At 34.2% G+C, this 16,159-nt stretch overlaps 1 protein-coding gene across 1 annotated transcript in view; it reads right to left on the bottom strand.

Moving 5' to 3' along the window:
* Positions 1–16,159, bottom strand: part of LOC150095842 (protein strawberry notch homolog 1-like) — a 447,536-nt gene that overhangs the window by 203,686 nt on the left and 227,691 nt on the right. The window contains exons 13-14 of the mRNA XM_090408811.1: positions 11,513–11,631; positions 1,053–1,241 (exon numbers count right to left, since the gene is read on the bottom strand). Of these exons, the coding sequence (XP_090264937.1) occupies positions 1,053–1,241; positions 11,513–11,631 (308 nt within the window). The remainder of the gene's footprint in view (positions 1–1,052; positions 1,242–11,512; positions 11,632–16,159) is intronic.

A 16,159-nucleotide genomic window follows, 5' to 3' on the forward strand; every position in this document is an offset into this window, starting at 1 on the left:
TATATAGTTGTATGAATGAATGCATGAAGGTGAAAGACAATCACAAACATCCATGCGAATGGTGGGATTTGAACATGCAGTCTTTTGGCTGGAGAGGGAATACGATAACCACTCGGCCAACCAAGCCGGCTTTTTCATGTAGTACTATCATAATAATTGCTTATATACACCCCCTGAGGCACATATAAGCAATTTTATGATGACGACAAAAAAGTGGATCAAAATTTGGTGAGGAAAAAGAAACACATTTTTCATGTTTATTATTCAATTTATGACGTCTTCTTTTGGGTTCCATCTTTTTTCTTTTTTTTTTTCCCCCATATACGTATTTGTCACTAATAAGTGGTACGAGCTTGAAATCATTCTAACTGTAAAAAAACTTTTCTGTGCCTTGGGAAATCAATCATGAGCAGCCACAGTTGAGCATGATTTTATTTTAATGCATTTAAAAGAAAAATCATGGTAATCAAATGTCATGGTAAAGTGATATCACGTTAAATGGATATCCACTACATATACTGGAATAAGAATGGTATCCATTGTAAGCACCCATCTATAATCGGTTGGTTTTGAATTTTCATGGTCTTTTAATGATACACTAGCAATACCATAAGTCACTCTCAGTATAGAAAACACCATTACAAATGAACTTGCTATAACAAACTAGTGAAATGTCATAATGAAGTTTCCATAGCACAATGCTATTCTGAATAAATTCAGAATAGCATTGTGAATCCACTATCCATAAATCATTGCAATAGTCTTTATTAGTTTGCTGTAGCTGACTCTTACTGTAATTACAACAACTTGAAAAGAAGCATACATAGAAACTCACCTATAACTGACTTTCATTACCTTATAATTTCCTATTCTTGTATGGTTAAGTCTTCTATAAGTGTGAAAATTGCTTTAAGTCATAACCAGAATTCAAACTCATGAGGAATTATACATACATTCATATAATAATAAAACAGAAGCATGCAGTTTTATTTTTATCACAATTCAATAGAAAAACAAAATTTATATATTTATATACAAATATAAATAGATACCGTAAACATCGTCTTCTCCAAAAGGGTTAGATTCACTGTCAGAATCAGATTCTGTACTAAAATTGCTATCTTCACCTGTGGAGTCCAAATCTGATGAACCTAGATCACTACTATCTTGATTTTCAGCATTTTCCTCCCCTTTTTGTTCATCAATTTTGCACTTCTTTTTCCCAGTTTCATCTTCATTTGCTGTAAAAGATTTTTAAGCAGCAATATGATAAAGTAAAATCAGATCAAGGTAGCAGCAAAACCATAAATTTGTTATTATCTCTATTAAAGTATTATTAAAGTATACTTTAAATGTACTTTTAAACTATAATAAGTAATATTTTATTTTTATATTAAGCCTTAACATTAATTAAAGGTCTATATCTCATTTTATTAAAAATTAGTTAAAATGAATGTTGTTCTGATAAAAGAGAACATTTGGTGTTAATATGCAATGTTGGTAGGCTTAAATTTATAATCTATTCTCAGACATTCATGTGGTGCAACATCAAATAAAGTTTGGTCATAGAATAGCAAATAGTGTAATAAGAAACACTTTTCCATTATAGGAAATAAAAACTTAATTTTTCCAAGTTGTGGTAAAACTGTATTTAATATATAACTTGGTGCACTTTTAAAATAAATTTGAATATTGATTTTTAAAATTTTCTTTTTGTGACTTTGCTCTATGGAATGTTGGGAAACTTTATATAGTACATTAATACCAATGGGATGGGCTGAGATTTTTTATTTTTAATATTATATATATATATATATATTTACATATCCAGAAACCCTGCTCTAGAGACCGAACATGAAACTTTTTCAGGTTTTTCATGAAATAAGTGAGGTGATACATTCATCTCATATCCAATCAATAAGCATCCATTCCCAAACCAGGCCTTTTTACTGCACTCTATTCAAACTTCCTGCCAACTAACTAACCAAGCCATGAATTTAATAATAGGAGGGCCAAGGCAAGTCGAAGAAAAAATGTAAAACATCCATGATACAAGAGTATAGAGGATGGGAAAGTGATCACCGCTTAATTTTAAGTAGAATAAAAATGACAAAGAATTAAAACTGAGCAGCTTGTACAGGTGAACTGTAGACTCATCTATATGTATTTTATTTAAGAAAAAATGAAAGTTTGAAAACAAGAATCAAACCATGGAAGTCTTAGTGGAAAATTCTAAAGAAAAGTTGGAATGATTAAAGTTTTTCATTCAAAATTTGAATAGTGCAGCAAAACCATTCAACAAGGACAGAAAAATAAGAACACCAGGGTGGAGAGAAAAGAGGTTAAAGAAGAACTCCTGGAAATGAAAAAAAGCATACCCAAAGTTTCTAGAAAGTAATGTGGCAGATGCATTAAGAGAAAACAGAAAAACGTAGGAGAGCTAAGCAACGTGTAAAAGTAGCTAAACAAAACTCATGGAAATATTTTGGTAAGAACATAGAAAATAAATATCAGGAAGGGCAGCAAAATATTCTGGAGGCTATTGAAAAGCTTAGAAACGAAAAAAAGAGTACTGTAAAAGGAATCAGAGATGATAAAGGCAACATGAAAACAAACTAAAGATATTCTTCATATCTGAAGTAGTTACTTTGAAAGTAATATTAAATGAAAGAAGCAGAACAGTAATAGAAAATATGCAAGAGGAATGCACTCAGGTGTACCATATTAATACTTGAGGTACAAAAAGCCTAAAATGTAGAAAGTTACAGTAGAAGAAATTTGACTAGAAATGTTCAAATATAAGTATAACGTAGTGTTACAATGCATATTTCAGAGAGTCTGGCCAGAAGATTGAATTTCAGATGAATAAAGTAGACCTGCCTCTCATAGTTCATAATGATAAAAAAGGAAATAAAGCAGGTAAGAATTAAAGACTTTCTCTAAAGTGGTTCCAGGTGAGATTTACACAAGAATATTTGAGAATTTGCTACAAAAACCTATGGAAGAGAAACTTGAAGAACAAGTTGGGTTTCATTCCAAACAGAGATCAAGATCAGATTTTCACTTTAAGACGAATAATTGAAAAACTGGGAATGTAACAAGGTGTATTTAAGTTTGTAGATCTGAAAATAGAATACAATGAGGTGTTTAGAGAAAAGATTTTCAAAATGCTACAATTATATGGTGGAAATTCTACACAACAATACATAGGCTATATTTAAGTTGTAAGTCAGCATTTTCGAACTAAAATGCAGGAAGTAGTTTGAAGTAAAATCAGGCATAAGACAAGAGGTACACACTTCTTATTGTGCTATCTTCTATCGAAGGTCAGCGAACATCTTGGCGAACAAACTGCGCTCTTGTGCTAATCTGAGCAGTTGTGTACTGCTCTTTCCTGTCCACGTCTTGATGTTGTCAAACCATGATATTCTTTTTCTTCCTCTAGTTCCTTTGCCATCAATTCTTCCTACCAAAATAGTTTGTAGAAGTTGATATTTGCTGTTTCTCATGATGTGTCCAAGATATGTTTTTCGTTTCTTGATTATTTGTACAAGATGTTTAGCTTTGCCAATGGATTTTAAGACATCTTCATTGGTAATTTTTTCTGTCCATGATATCTTTAGCATTCTTCTGTATAGCCACATCTCAAAGGCTTCGATTTTCTTGATGGTTGTTTGACTAGAAATGTTCAAATATAAGTATAACGTAGTGTTACAATGCATATTTCAGAGAGTCTGGCCAGAAGATTGAATTTCAGATGAATAAAGTAGACCTGCCTCTCATAGTTCATAATGATAAAAAAGGAAATAAAGCAGGTAAGAATTAAAGACTTTCTCTAAAGTGGTTCCAGGTGAGATTTACACAAGAATATTTGAGAATTTGCTACAAAAACCTATGGAAGAGAAACTTGAAGAACAAGTTGGGTTTCATTCCAAACAGAGATCAAGATCAGATTTTCACTTTAAGACGAATAATTGAAAAACTGGGAATGTAACAAGGTGTATTTAAGTTTGTAGATCTGAAAATAGAATACAATGAGGTGTTTAGAGAAAAGATTTTCAAAATGCTACAATTATATGGTGGAAATTCTACACAACAATACATAGGCTATATTTAAGTTGTAAGTCAGCATTTTCGAACTAAAATGCAGGAAGTAGTTTGAAGTAAAATCAGGCATAAGACAAGAGGTACACACTTCTTATTGTGCTATCTTCTATCGAAGGTCAGCGAACATCTTGGCGAACAAACTGCGCTCTTGTGCTAATCTGAGCAGTTGTGTACTGCTCTTTCCTGTCCACGTCTTGATGTTGTCAAACCATGATATTCTTTTTCTTCCTCTAGTTCCTTTGCCATCAATTCTTCCTACCAAAATAGTTTGTAGAAGTTGATATTTGCTGTTTCTCATGATGTGTCCAAGATATGTTTTTCGTTTCTTGATTATTTGTACAAGATGTTTAGCTTTGCCAATGGATTTTAAGACATCTTCATTGGTAATTTTTTCTGTCCATGATATCTTTAGCATTCTTCTGTATAGCCACATCTCAAAGGCTTCGATTTTCTTGATGGTTGTCGCCTTCAATGTCCATGTTTCAACTCCATAGAGCAGAATAGACCACACGTAACATTTCAGCATTCGGCATCTGACTTCCATGTTTAGGTCTTTATTGCAGAATAGTGTTCTCATTTTCATGAAGGACTGCCGTGCAACTTCAATCCTTGTCTTTATATCTATTTCTGGATCCCACCGTTCATTAAGCCAGCAACCAAGATATTTATATCTTGACACTTGATCAATATTTTTCCCATTGAGTGTCAGTTTCATTGATGAGACTGGATGTTTGCTGATGACCATGTATTTTGTCTTGTTGATGTTTATATTTATTCCCATTCTTTGGCTTTCTATGTATACTCTGTCAACGAGTTTTTGGAGATCCATAATGTTATCTGCAATTAGCACGGTGTCATCTGCATATCGTAGGTTGTTAACAATCTTTCCATTTATTGTGATTCCCTCTGGACATTCTTCCAATGCTTTTTTAAAGATTACCTCTGCATATATGTTGAACAGGAGTGGTGAGAGCACACATCCTTGTCTCACTCCTCTTTTGATGTTAACATCAATGGTGGTAATGTTGTCTAATTGAACGGTAGCTGACTGATTCCAATACAGATTTGTTATTAGTCTTATGTCTTGTTCGTCTAGCCTTATTTGTTGAAGGATTTCTATTAAGTTGGTGTGTCTGACTTTGTCGAATGCTTTTTCAAAATCTATGAAACACATAAAGACAGATTTCTGTTTTTCTATGCATTTTTGTATCAATATTTGGGTACAGAAAAGGGCCTCTCTAGTACCAAAACCATTCCGAAAGCCGAATTGTGTTTCACTTAGAGTTTCTTCACTTTTTCTATAAATGCGATTCTGAATTACTTTCAAAAATATTTTTAATGTTTGGCTCATTAGACTAATAAGTCTGAAGTCACCACAGGAATTCGCTTTGGGTTTCTTTGGGATAGTGATAAATGTAGATTTGAGCCAATCTGATGGAAATTCATCACTTTCATATATTTTATTAAATAGTTTTTCAAGAAGTTTGATGTTATCTGGTTCGATTAATTTTAAAAATTCTGTTTGCACACCATCTGGTCCACTGGCTTTTCCTGTTTTACTTGTTTGTATAGCATTCTCTATTTTGCATTTCATAATTGCTGGTCCTTGAATGTTATCTTTTATATTTATAGGCTTCTGTCTAGTATCATTGAAAAGTTCTGTTACATATTTTATCCAAATCTGTGCTTTATTCTCTTCTTCTAAAACTATTTTTCCATTTTCGTCTCTTAGAGACACTATTTGCTTTTTCCTCAGTTTTCCGGAAATTTCGTTGATTTTCTTATACAGATTGAAATTATCATGTTGTTTCTGAAGCAGTTCAATTTCAGTACATAAATTTTTCATCCAATTTTCCTTGGCTTCTTTTATTTTTTCTTGATGATGTTATGTGTTTCTGTATACTTGGCTAGGTCTTTGTTTTTATACATTCTTCTTGTATCAATAAGAGAAAGAATCTCATCTGTCATCCATTCCTGTTGTTTTATATTATTCACATAACCTACTTCTTCAATACTTGTTGTTACGATGGCATTCTTTAAGCTATTCCAAAGAGATTCCACACTTTTATTTTCTTCTATGTTAATCTGTTGTAATCGCAGGTTAAGCTGTGTCTTGGCACTTTTATTTATGTTCGGGTCTTTCAGTTTTTCTACATCAATTTTCTTTTTCTTCTTTTGTGATTTTTTAGCTGATTTTAATCTAAGACGTACTTCTGCAACTATGGGATTGTGGTCTGATAAGATATCTGCTCCAGGATAAGTCTTTGCACTCTTTATACTACTGTGGAATCTTTTATTTATCAGTATGTAATCAATTTGATTTCTGACAATATTATGTTGGTTATCTTGAGGCGATTTCCAAGTGGACAGTCTTCTTGGTGGAAGTTTAAACCAGGTATTTGCTATTGTTAGATCTTCTTCCTGACAGAATTGGACTAGGCGATCTCCTCTGTCATTTCTGGTGCCTAAGCCATGTTCGCCAACAATTTCTCCATCACCCCCTCTTCCCACTTTTGCATTGAAGTCACCCATCACTATGTTTATATCATGTTTCTTTGTTAGGTTTTTAATCTCTTTTAGGTGTTCATAAAACTCTTCAACATCTTCTTCACTTTTGTCAGCTGTGGGTGCATAAGCTTGGATGATATTTATGTTAACGGGGTTTCCCTTAAGTTGCAACAGCATTATCCTTTCAGAAAATGGAATCCAATTTATTACTGATTTATTGATTTCTTCATCTACTATTACAGCTACACCATGTCGATGTTTGTTCTCATCATTCCCAGAGTAATACATTGTCATATTATCTTGTTGACACTTTCCAGATCCTGGCCATCTTGTCTCGCAAATTCCCAAAATCCAGATGCCCAGCCTCTTCATTTCTCTTGTGGCATTTCTTAATTTGCCAGCTTCATACAGAGTTCTGACATTCCAAGTTGCAATTTTAAAAGCGGACACCATTTTGAGCCCGGAGATTCTTCGCACCCCTGTCCCATTTAAGGGACGCCGGGAACTTGGGGCCAATTGTAAGGGTTTGCTCGCCATGATGGTTGTTCTGGAGATAAGGTAGATTTGCAGATGGCAATATAATCATATTGCCATCTGCAAATCTCTGATCACAAGCTTTTCCGTCATCATTTGGCTTCAACCTTGTGTCAGTACTGATAATGCTGCTTCCCATTGTCAGGGGCAGTGACCCCAGCAGGTACTTATTTAATGGCGACACTACTCGCCATGTCACCGAGTTGTCATTGGGCTTTGTGAGGTTTTAAGTGAGACAGAGTTGCCACTTCTGCTCCCCCACGCCCTGATAGCTCAGTCGCTGTTGGTCCACGGCTGCTTATTTGCCAGATTGCTCTGCTTATATCGCAGCTAACCTCCATATCTGAAGGCTGTTCCCCGATCCGCCACCTGGGGACACACCCGGTAGTAGTCAGCTCTGCCCCGGGTGCATAAGCATATAAATGATGAAGATACACACTATCTTCATCATTTATATGGATTGTATTATGAAAGAAGCTGGCATTAAACTTGATATCAGATTCATGGATATAAACTTGCTCTTTGCTTTAGCAGATGATGTGAACCCTAAACAAATCCAGTGCACGTCCTCAGGATTCTTTAATTACACCGAAACAGCTGTAACATTTAATTTATTTGATTCACAGTAAAAAGAATAAAACTGTGAACATAGCTAAGAACATGGAAACCTCAAAATGTATTTAGAATAGAAAATATTCTCAATGAAGAACCTAGAACAAAACAAATAAAATAATTTATGTGCACTTTTCAGTGAGAGTGGAAAATTAAATATGGAAATAGACAAATAAGTTTGGTAAAATCACCAAACCTAGTATGGTGTGAAGTGGAGTTGAATAATTCATCATCAAATTCCTGGTTTGTGCCCTAGGTGGGGGGGGGGGGGTTTACAGGATTAACAGTAGTACTACTTGAAAAAGTTACATCATTTCTAACTTTCAACTGACAATTTTCCTCCAAATCATTTCAACACAAAAGTGAGAGGCTTTTTCTAGAATCTGCAATTGTCTAAAAACTAAACCTACTTTAAGTATGGATGTATTAAACTCCCAAAAATATGGGAACTAGTAATTCTTTGGAATAATGAGTTACAATCTAGGCTTCCTACTTGTCCTTATAGTGGGCATCTTTCCTGAGACTTTAGATTAACAATCTTCATTTTATGTTGCTTATGTGTGTGTTACAATTTATATTAGACCCCCCCCCCCCAAAAAAGCTTTCGGGGGTCCAATACAAATTGTATTAACTTAACACTTTGTTTACTTCATTATATATACTCTTTTCATTCCATTAAACATTACTGATTGCAAGTTATTTCTGCTGAGTTTACATTAATGGTGATAGGAATTCTCTGAGTCATTAAAAAAGAGCAACTGGGTAAAAGACAGGCTCTATGATTGGGTAGTTTTAAAAGGAATCACTTAACCACTTACCTAATAAAGAGATACATATTCAAATTCTTTCCATGATCAAAGGAATTTTAATTCTGCTAGGTGTTTTTTCAAGATGAAATGAGTTAGATCATTTCAGATGGAGGAAGCAGACTCTTCCAAATTCCTGGAAACTTGACCTTTTTTCCCACACTACAAAATGCAAAACTGATCCTAAGTGGAGAAAGACAGAGAGAGAGAGAGAGAGAGATATCAAGCCTTTGAAAAACCAAAATGTGAAAATGAAACTAATGTAGATAATTTCTGATTGCCTGAAATACTCAGAAGAACAAAATTCAGCAACTAAACAGAAAAATCCAAAAGTCATATCAAGAAGGGAAACTGGAAGATTAAGGATGAAGCAATCAAATCCATGAGACAAGATGCTATGTCCATAAATTGTAGTTTTCTAGTTGGTTTGTCTATTTTGCACATAGTCACTAAGAAGTTTTTATGAGTGAAAGAATGACATGCCTTTAACTGTAGGATACACCAGAAAGAAGGTTTTTATACATTATATATATATATATATATATATATATATATATTATATTACAGCAATAAAGCAAAAAAAAAAGTGTGAAATCAAGCCTTTGCATCCTACGTAGAACACAATCCTTGTGTTCTACATAGGATGCAAACTAAATCTTTCACATCAAAGAACATGTGATGTTCTGACTGTACAATGGAGGCACTTCAAACATTGTTAAAAAATTGATGCATTATATGATGAGGGTTAATCAAGTAGGAGTCAGATGGATGAGTAATATCATTAAGCATGAGATTCAGAAAAAGAAAAGAAAAAAAAAATTCAAAAAAAAAAAAAGGTGATTAGCAAATTCATGAACAGTACAAGGATCAGGCAAGAAGGATGACCAGTGTGGCAAAAACAGATTACGAGAAGAATACTTTCTTCTTGTAGTCAAGCAGTCTAAGGGAAGCAGCCCAAAGAGTTCTTTTGCTATGTGACAAGTAAGAAGAAGAATGACTATAGAAGAATAATCTTAATGTGTACTAACAGTCATGAGATGACAGAAGCAGATAAAAAGTTACTGAGTGACCACTTTGTAATGGTATATCATCCAAGTGAGATTAATGCTGTGACACATGTGGCAGAGACTGATGTGGGAATAGAGGTGGATGAACTGGAAGTTCTTGGGATATTGCAGAATCTCAGTGTGAATACAGCTGTGAGATTGATGGGATATCAGCTAGCATTTTGAGGGAATGTGCAAGGGTACTGGTAATGACTCTTACTAGGCACTACCAGAGTTCCAAGGGAGTGGAAAGAGGGTGAAATAATTCCCTTGAGGTTCTAAGACTACAGTAGCAAATTATAGACCAATCAGTATCTCATGAGTGGTGGTAAAATTATTGGAAAAATTGGTCAAAAAGAGAATTCAGGAATGGGTGGATAAGAATACGATACTCTATGAGGGGCAACATGGCTCTGTGAAAAGTCAGTCATGCCTTAGTAATTTACTAACTTCTTATAATGGAGTGGCATCTGAGTTGGATAAGGGGAAATGGCTGCATGACAATTCTGCTGGATTTTGTAAAATGCATTTGACTGAATACCACATGGAACTCTTATGCAGAGTTCCATGTGGTATTCAGTCAAATGAATCCATCATATCTATCCATCCACATTAAAACCAATGGGGATGGATATGACACTGGTTATGTGGATAAGCAGGTGCTGCTAGATAGATATCAGAAAGTGGCATGTGGAGAAGCAGAATTCATATGAAAGCTGGTGACTAGTGGCGTACTGTAAGATTCAGTGTAAGAACCATTACTATTTAATTTTTACATAAATAATACAGGAAATAACCTGAAGGGAAATATTCAGTTGTTTGCTGATGATGCAAAATTAGGTGAAGTAATAGTGAATCCAAGATGATGTTGAGAGCTTGCAGAATGGGTTAAATAGGCTGTCAGTATGGACAAAAGATAATCGGTATGGGGTATCAGTTTAATGAGGAGAAATGTAAAGTTATGTATTTTGAGATACTCGTTTGTTAGAGATATTCTGTATAACTGAGAGGAGACCTCCACATAGCTTTTAAAGGAATGCGGAAAACCGACCAGGGCTTCTGACTTAATGACAAATCCTCAACCGAGAAGTTGAGGATTGGATTTAGCCGACCAAATTATATTCTTATTGGCTTAAACCAAAATATAAAATGATGGTACAACATGATAGAATTTCATGCAAGCTTTATAAGGCACTGAAACATCTATGTTTGAATTACTGTACTTAGGTCTGGTCACCTGCATTTCTTGGGGATGAGGAAGTGCTGGAGAGGAGCTAGAGGTGAATTACCTAGTGAAAATATTCCCTATGAGGATAGATTCAAGGACTGCAGAAGTCATTTGATAGGCAGAAAAGAGGGAATATGATAGAAACATTTAAGTCAAAGTATTTTATAGGAATGATGCAGGGAAATGTTTCAACACTTAGCTAGAGGGGACAAAACAAGAGTTCATCCCTAGAGGGTGAGTAAAAGTGTGGTTAGTAAGGGTGTGAGAACTAGATTTTTCACTTGGATAGTTGTTAATGAATGGAATGGAATGGGTTGCCAGAGTCAGTTGTTAGTGCTTTGTCTGTTAATGGGTTTAAGAAGAGGTATGATAGATTGTGTTTATAAATTGGGTCTCTCATGATGAGTCTTTGGATTCCATGGAAGTGCCCATACAATAATAATAAAATAATAATGTAACACAAACTTTTTGATAGTTAATATTTGGTCCTTTTTTTACTAAATATGATACATTAAATTGGATTTTTTATTGGACCATGATTTTGATAAACATATATACATAATCATGGTCCAATAAAAAATCCAATTTAATGTATCATATTTAGTAACACAAACCATTTAAATATTCTTGTAATCTATAAACAACTAATCAGCACAATAAAATAAACTTACATCGTTTACGTTTTGAGCCCTTTGTGTGATCAAATATTTCATCAAGTCCCAGTAACTTTAAAGTTTTTCTTCTATTAGAAGCTGGAAAATGTTTCTCTATAAGATTCTGAAAGACTCCTCTAAAACATAAACATTTATTATCACTTACAGAAGACTGAAAGATTAATACTAAATGAAATAATAAAGAATATAGAAAGATAAATATTACATCAAATTGGCTTTTACCAATTCAGCCTCTTGGTACAGTAAATAATGAATCCACTCTTAATTTTAAAAACCTGTCATTAAATATTAAATGAAAAAAAGTGATGGGGAGGGGAGTATAGTAATATTTCTGTTACCTAAATAAATAAGCAACATTCCAAAATCAGAGTTGCACTAATTCATTTAACTGAAGTGCCATATAGTGAATTTCAAATATTTCAATTAAATTCAAATCAGCAATTCCATTGAATTTCCATGTATAAGCAATCTCTTATAAAATGATTAAACTAATACTAAATTTAAGGCAGCCCTGCAGCCCTTATGGACGAGCTGCCACAGGTGTTTAGTGATATAACAGATAATCTAACCTCAAGGTCAGTGAGAGTCCCAGAAGTTTCATTTGGACTAGATTCTGCTTATCTATTTGCAGCATCTTAAAATTGCTTTGCTTCAAAAACCCTCAAGGTCAGTGAGAGTCCCAGAAGTTTCATTTGGACTAGATTCTGCTTATCTATTTGCAGCATCTTAAAATTACTTTGCTTCAAACTTTGCCAGAAATTACAAATGGGACTTTAGAATCCAAGGAACACATCAGATGCCAAATATCACTGGATGATACCAAAAGCAGATAGCTATCTCTGCTGGCATCAGTGGATACTAGTTCTTGATTGGTCAAAAAATATTTTGAATATGTGAACAAATCAGTGCACTCATTCTTCTGAGTTCTTTCATGTTATGAGAATTTTTAACCCATGTTAAATAAATTGTGAAATCAATTTACTAACCATGTTAATTGAAAAAGTATGTTACTCAAAACTGTGTAAAGTCAGGTATTCTAGTAAATCTGTTATTTGTCAGGTTCTCAATACTGTCAAATATAATACTTCAATCTTCTAAGGCAATGCAAACAGTTTCAATCCATCTAAAGCTTAGTAATCCTCAGAGCCTTTTTCTTACCATTCTTGCATCAACCATCTGTTTTACTACCTTTCTCCCATCCTGCTGAATGACCATACTAGGTTAGATTAGATTAGCTCTGATCACACATTAGTGAATGCCGAACTTGGCATTGTTAGCATGTTAATATTTAAGGACTGTAGCACAGTTGGCAGAATAATGTGAAGTGCCCTTCAACTGAAAAAAGATCTATTTAATTCTTTCATTATTAAAGTAGTCTTGATACTGACTTTTTAAAGGATGAGTTAGCCAATCTCATGTAGAGATATGTGACTTTCTCTCTCTCTCTCTCTCTCTCTCATGGAAATTCAGACTTTTATACCACAAAATAGGTATACTGGCCAGAGAACACTCAATTAACAGACAAAAATAATATATAGTGGTTGGTAGATAGCCTAGTAAAAAAGCAGATCATGCCATCTTATGTATAGTGTAGCAATAGATCACATGATATTGCGTAGCCACTTAGACGAATCCAAGAACTCGTGAAGGTATCATGATATCTTTATGTTAATACAATTCTGTCATTGATAACATCCTTTCACTCTCTTAATTTAAGATCTCTCACTTTTGCAACTTTAAATTCTTGAGTCTACCGGCTACGTCACCACATGCCGCTTTCATGGCCGAATCAATTTTTTCTTCAGATTTTGCCAATGGATTTTTCTAAATTTTGCATGTATTTTGTTCAAACTCTCTCAAATATTATTATCAATAATCCAACAATCAAGACTTCTTATTGCTTGTGTGTTCTTTCTAATGAATTTATACATATATATGGCTTTATGTCAGAACATATGTTTACTAATGACTAGTCCATGACTTGAACATAAATTTGTTTCAATAATGAAATACTGTAAGTTGGCATAATCAAAAGAATTCTAAAAATGGATGAAAAACTCATGTAAAAAACTATTACTGTAGAATGTTCACCTAAGTATCGTAGGCATCATCAGTACTCGATCACAGAACAGCAATTAATCAGTAACAGACAATTCTAAAAAGTGCCACCTGAGTAGCTAATGTAAGATAACTAAATAAGGTAAATAATTTTCTAACTTATAAACACTCTATTATAACTAATTATTAATGGAATCACTTATGTTAATTTAAATTTTTTTATTTGTAGAATTTTTTAAATGAATGCGATTGCATTATTAATCAGTTATAATGGATTCTTCCACTTACGTCTCAATTTTTAGATCAAAGCTATGTTTAGTGTTGACAGCAAGCTCTGCAAGTCCAGACTGTTCAGGCTTGTGGTATTTAATATAAGATTTGTATTCTTCTAGACCAGTGTTTCTCAAAGTGTAGTACACGTACCCTTGGGGGTACACGAAAGGTCTTCAGGGGGTACGTGGCAATTTTCGGCTATGCATCATTAATGAATGGAATCATTATTAAGAAAAAAAGAATTACTTTAAATGTACATATTTCTCAATGAATTATATATTATGTATGAATTCTCCTACTCAAATTGCGAGTTACTGCCACGACGGTCATATCCTGATGATAGTAACTCGCTCTCTGCGGTAAACAACATGCCCTCCCCAACAGCGTCCCTATGCTGAAGACGCAAGAAAAACAAGTAGTTTTATTGTATCACTAAATAAGGTACAGAGACATTTGCAGTCTATAATATATTTCTCAACAAATAGTGCAATTGGAGACAACTGGGATAAAAACGACACTAACTTATGAATCACATCTCCCCTCCAACAGAAACTGCTATATAGTTTCAAGCAAAACCATATGTTGCCGGTGCAACATATGGTTTTGCTTGACACCAACCTTGCATGAACATATTAACACTAAGAAATATATAGTGAATGTGTTTCAGTTGAAGAGAATTAGCATTTCAGCTCAACTGTTGGCTTGTCTTTGGTTCGCACGATCTTTTGTTAATACCACACCAATCATATGCACTTCTTCATAACTGCTATTAAATCTATGTTTTTTTATTGTTTAATCTAATTCTTATTAATTATGGTTCTTATTAATTAATTCTTGTTCAGCTGCGCCTTTGTAAATTTCTACATTTTCTCGTTTGAAACTTATCTTCTTAACTTTTACTATACTTCTGACCCATCGTTAGTTACGTTACCTCTATTTTGTGGCCGCAATTAGTAAGGCTCGTGTGTGCAAGACATCAAGAACAAAGAAAGTGCCTCGGGCTGGAGCCAATCTCTTTGTCCGATTTACTGGTGTTTATTCTAAATTAAATTTTGGAAAATTTAATTTTCCAAAATTTAAGTTTGTTAGTCAGCTGCGCTACCAAAATTCTAGGATAAGAGGAGAATTTCCCTCCGAAGAATAGAACACCCAGTATGACACACAGCTCCTTCCTTTCCAACTTATCTCTATATCAAATTACAAATATTTCTTACTCTGCAGTCGTGGCAATATCTACTTTAAGACACAAAGGTTCGATTTTATGAGTAGTGCATTGAACTTAGAGATCAGGCAAGTTATTTTGACAAGAAAACAATTTATTCATTACTAAGAAACAAATACACAATTGACACAAATTAATTTGACTTAAATCTAATATGTACGCTATATCTAACACCTCAATACAAGTTATACAATCATTTCTCACAATCATCTGAATCTCAGCAGGACTACTTGTCTAGAAATTTTTACCCCCCTTTCTTAACTTTACATATAATCAAATCGTCAACATATAAAACTTCAGCCTTAAGGAATGACTACTACAATTAAATACAAGTAGATTCACTATACAACTCAGCTAGACTTTCTCTTACATTAATTCAACTGTTAGATCAAAGGCCTAAAGTCTTGTAACTCTAATTTTAAAACAATTCCATCAATTCAAACCACCATCTCAATCTAAGTTTCTTTCTGATTAAGTAATGGAAAGTTCTTACTTTTCACGAAGTCTGGTCCTCTATAGCTGATTATCCCTTCCTGTTTCCGTTAGACTTTGTCACTGCACCTGAACATCTTTTTTCGAAATTTGCAAGACTTCTTTCTTGTTATTGGTGGACAATTTAATTCCTACGGATTGGAAGTTCGGCATCTGGTTCCTCCTAATACGGCGTGCCTTAGTTGCATCATTTTTCTGGCCATTGCTCTGTGAACACAGGTCTCAGAATAGGATAACGATTCATCACCTATGATTCTAGTGAAGCTCAGCTGCCGTTAATGATCATCGTACTTTCTTCTAAACTCCTCGGCTTAAGTTGACCTTGATACCGTCATGAGTCCGAACTCTTTCGTCGGAACTCCACGTGACTTCCTGCCCTACGAACAGAAACTCCACTCCGGAACACACTCTTAACTCCCAGGAACAGACTAAACCAAGCCAGTAAGCAAGTAAAAATCCCGTCTCGATGCAGAAACTGCTATTTATACGGTTCCGATGACCTTCGTTTTTCTAACTCCCCTGGGAACCCTGGTGTTCTGCACCTGTCATCCTCGTCGATCGGTGGACTCAGATGGGAAACCCTGTGTAATGTCGACCTT

This window comes from Typopeltis vanoorti, chromosome 19 (genome assembly GCF_054136105.1).
Source record: "Typopeltis vanoorti isolate ZY-2024b chromosome 19, IOZ_Tvanoo_1.0, whole genome shotgun sequence".
NCBI lineage: Eukaryota > Metazoa > Arthropoda > Arachnida > Uropygi > Thelyphonidae > Typopeltis > Typopeltis vanoorti.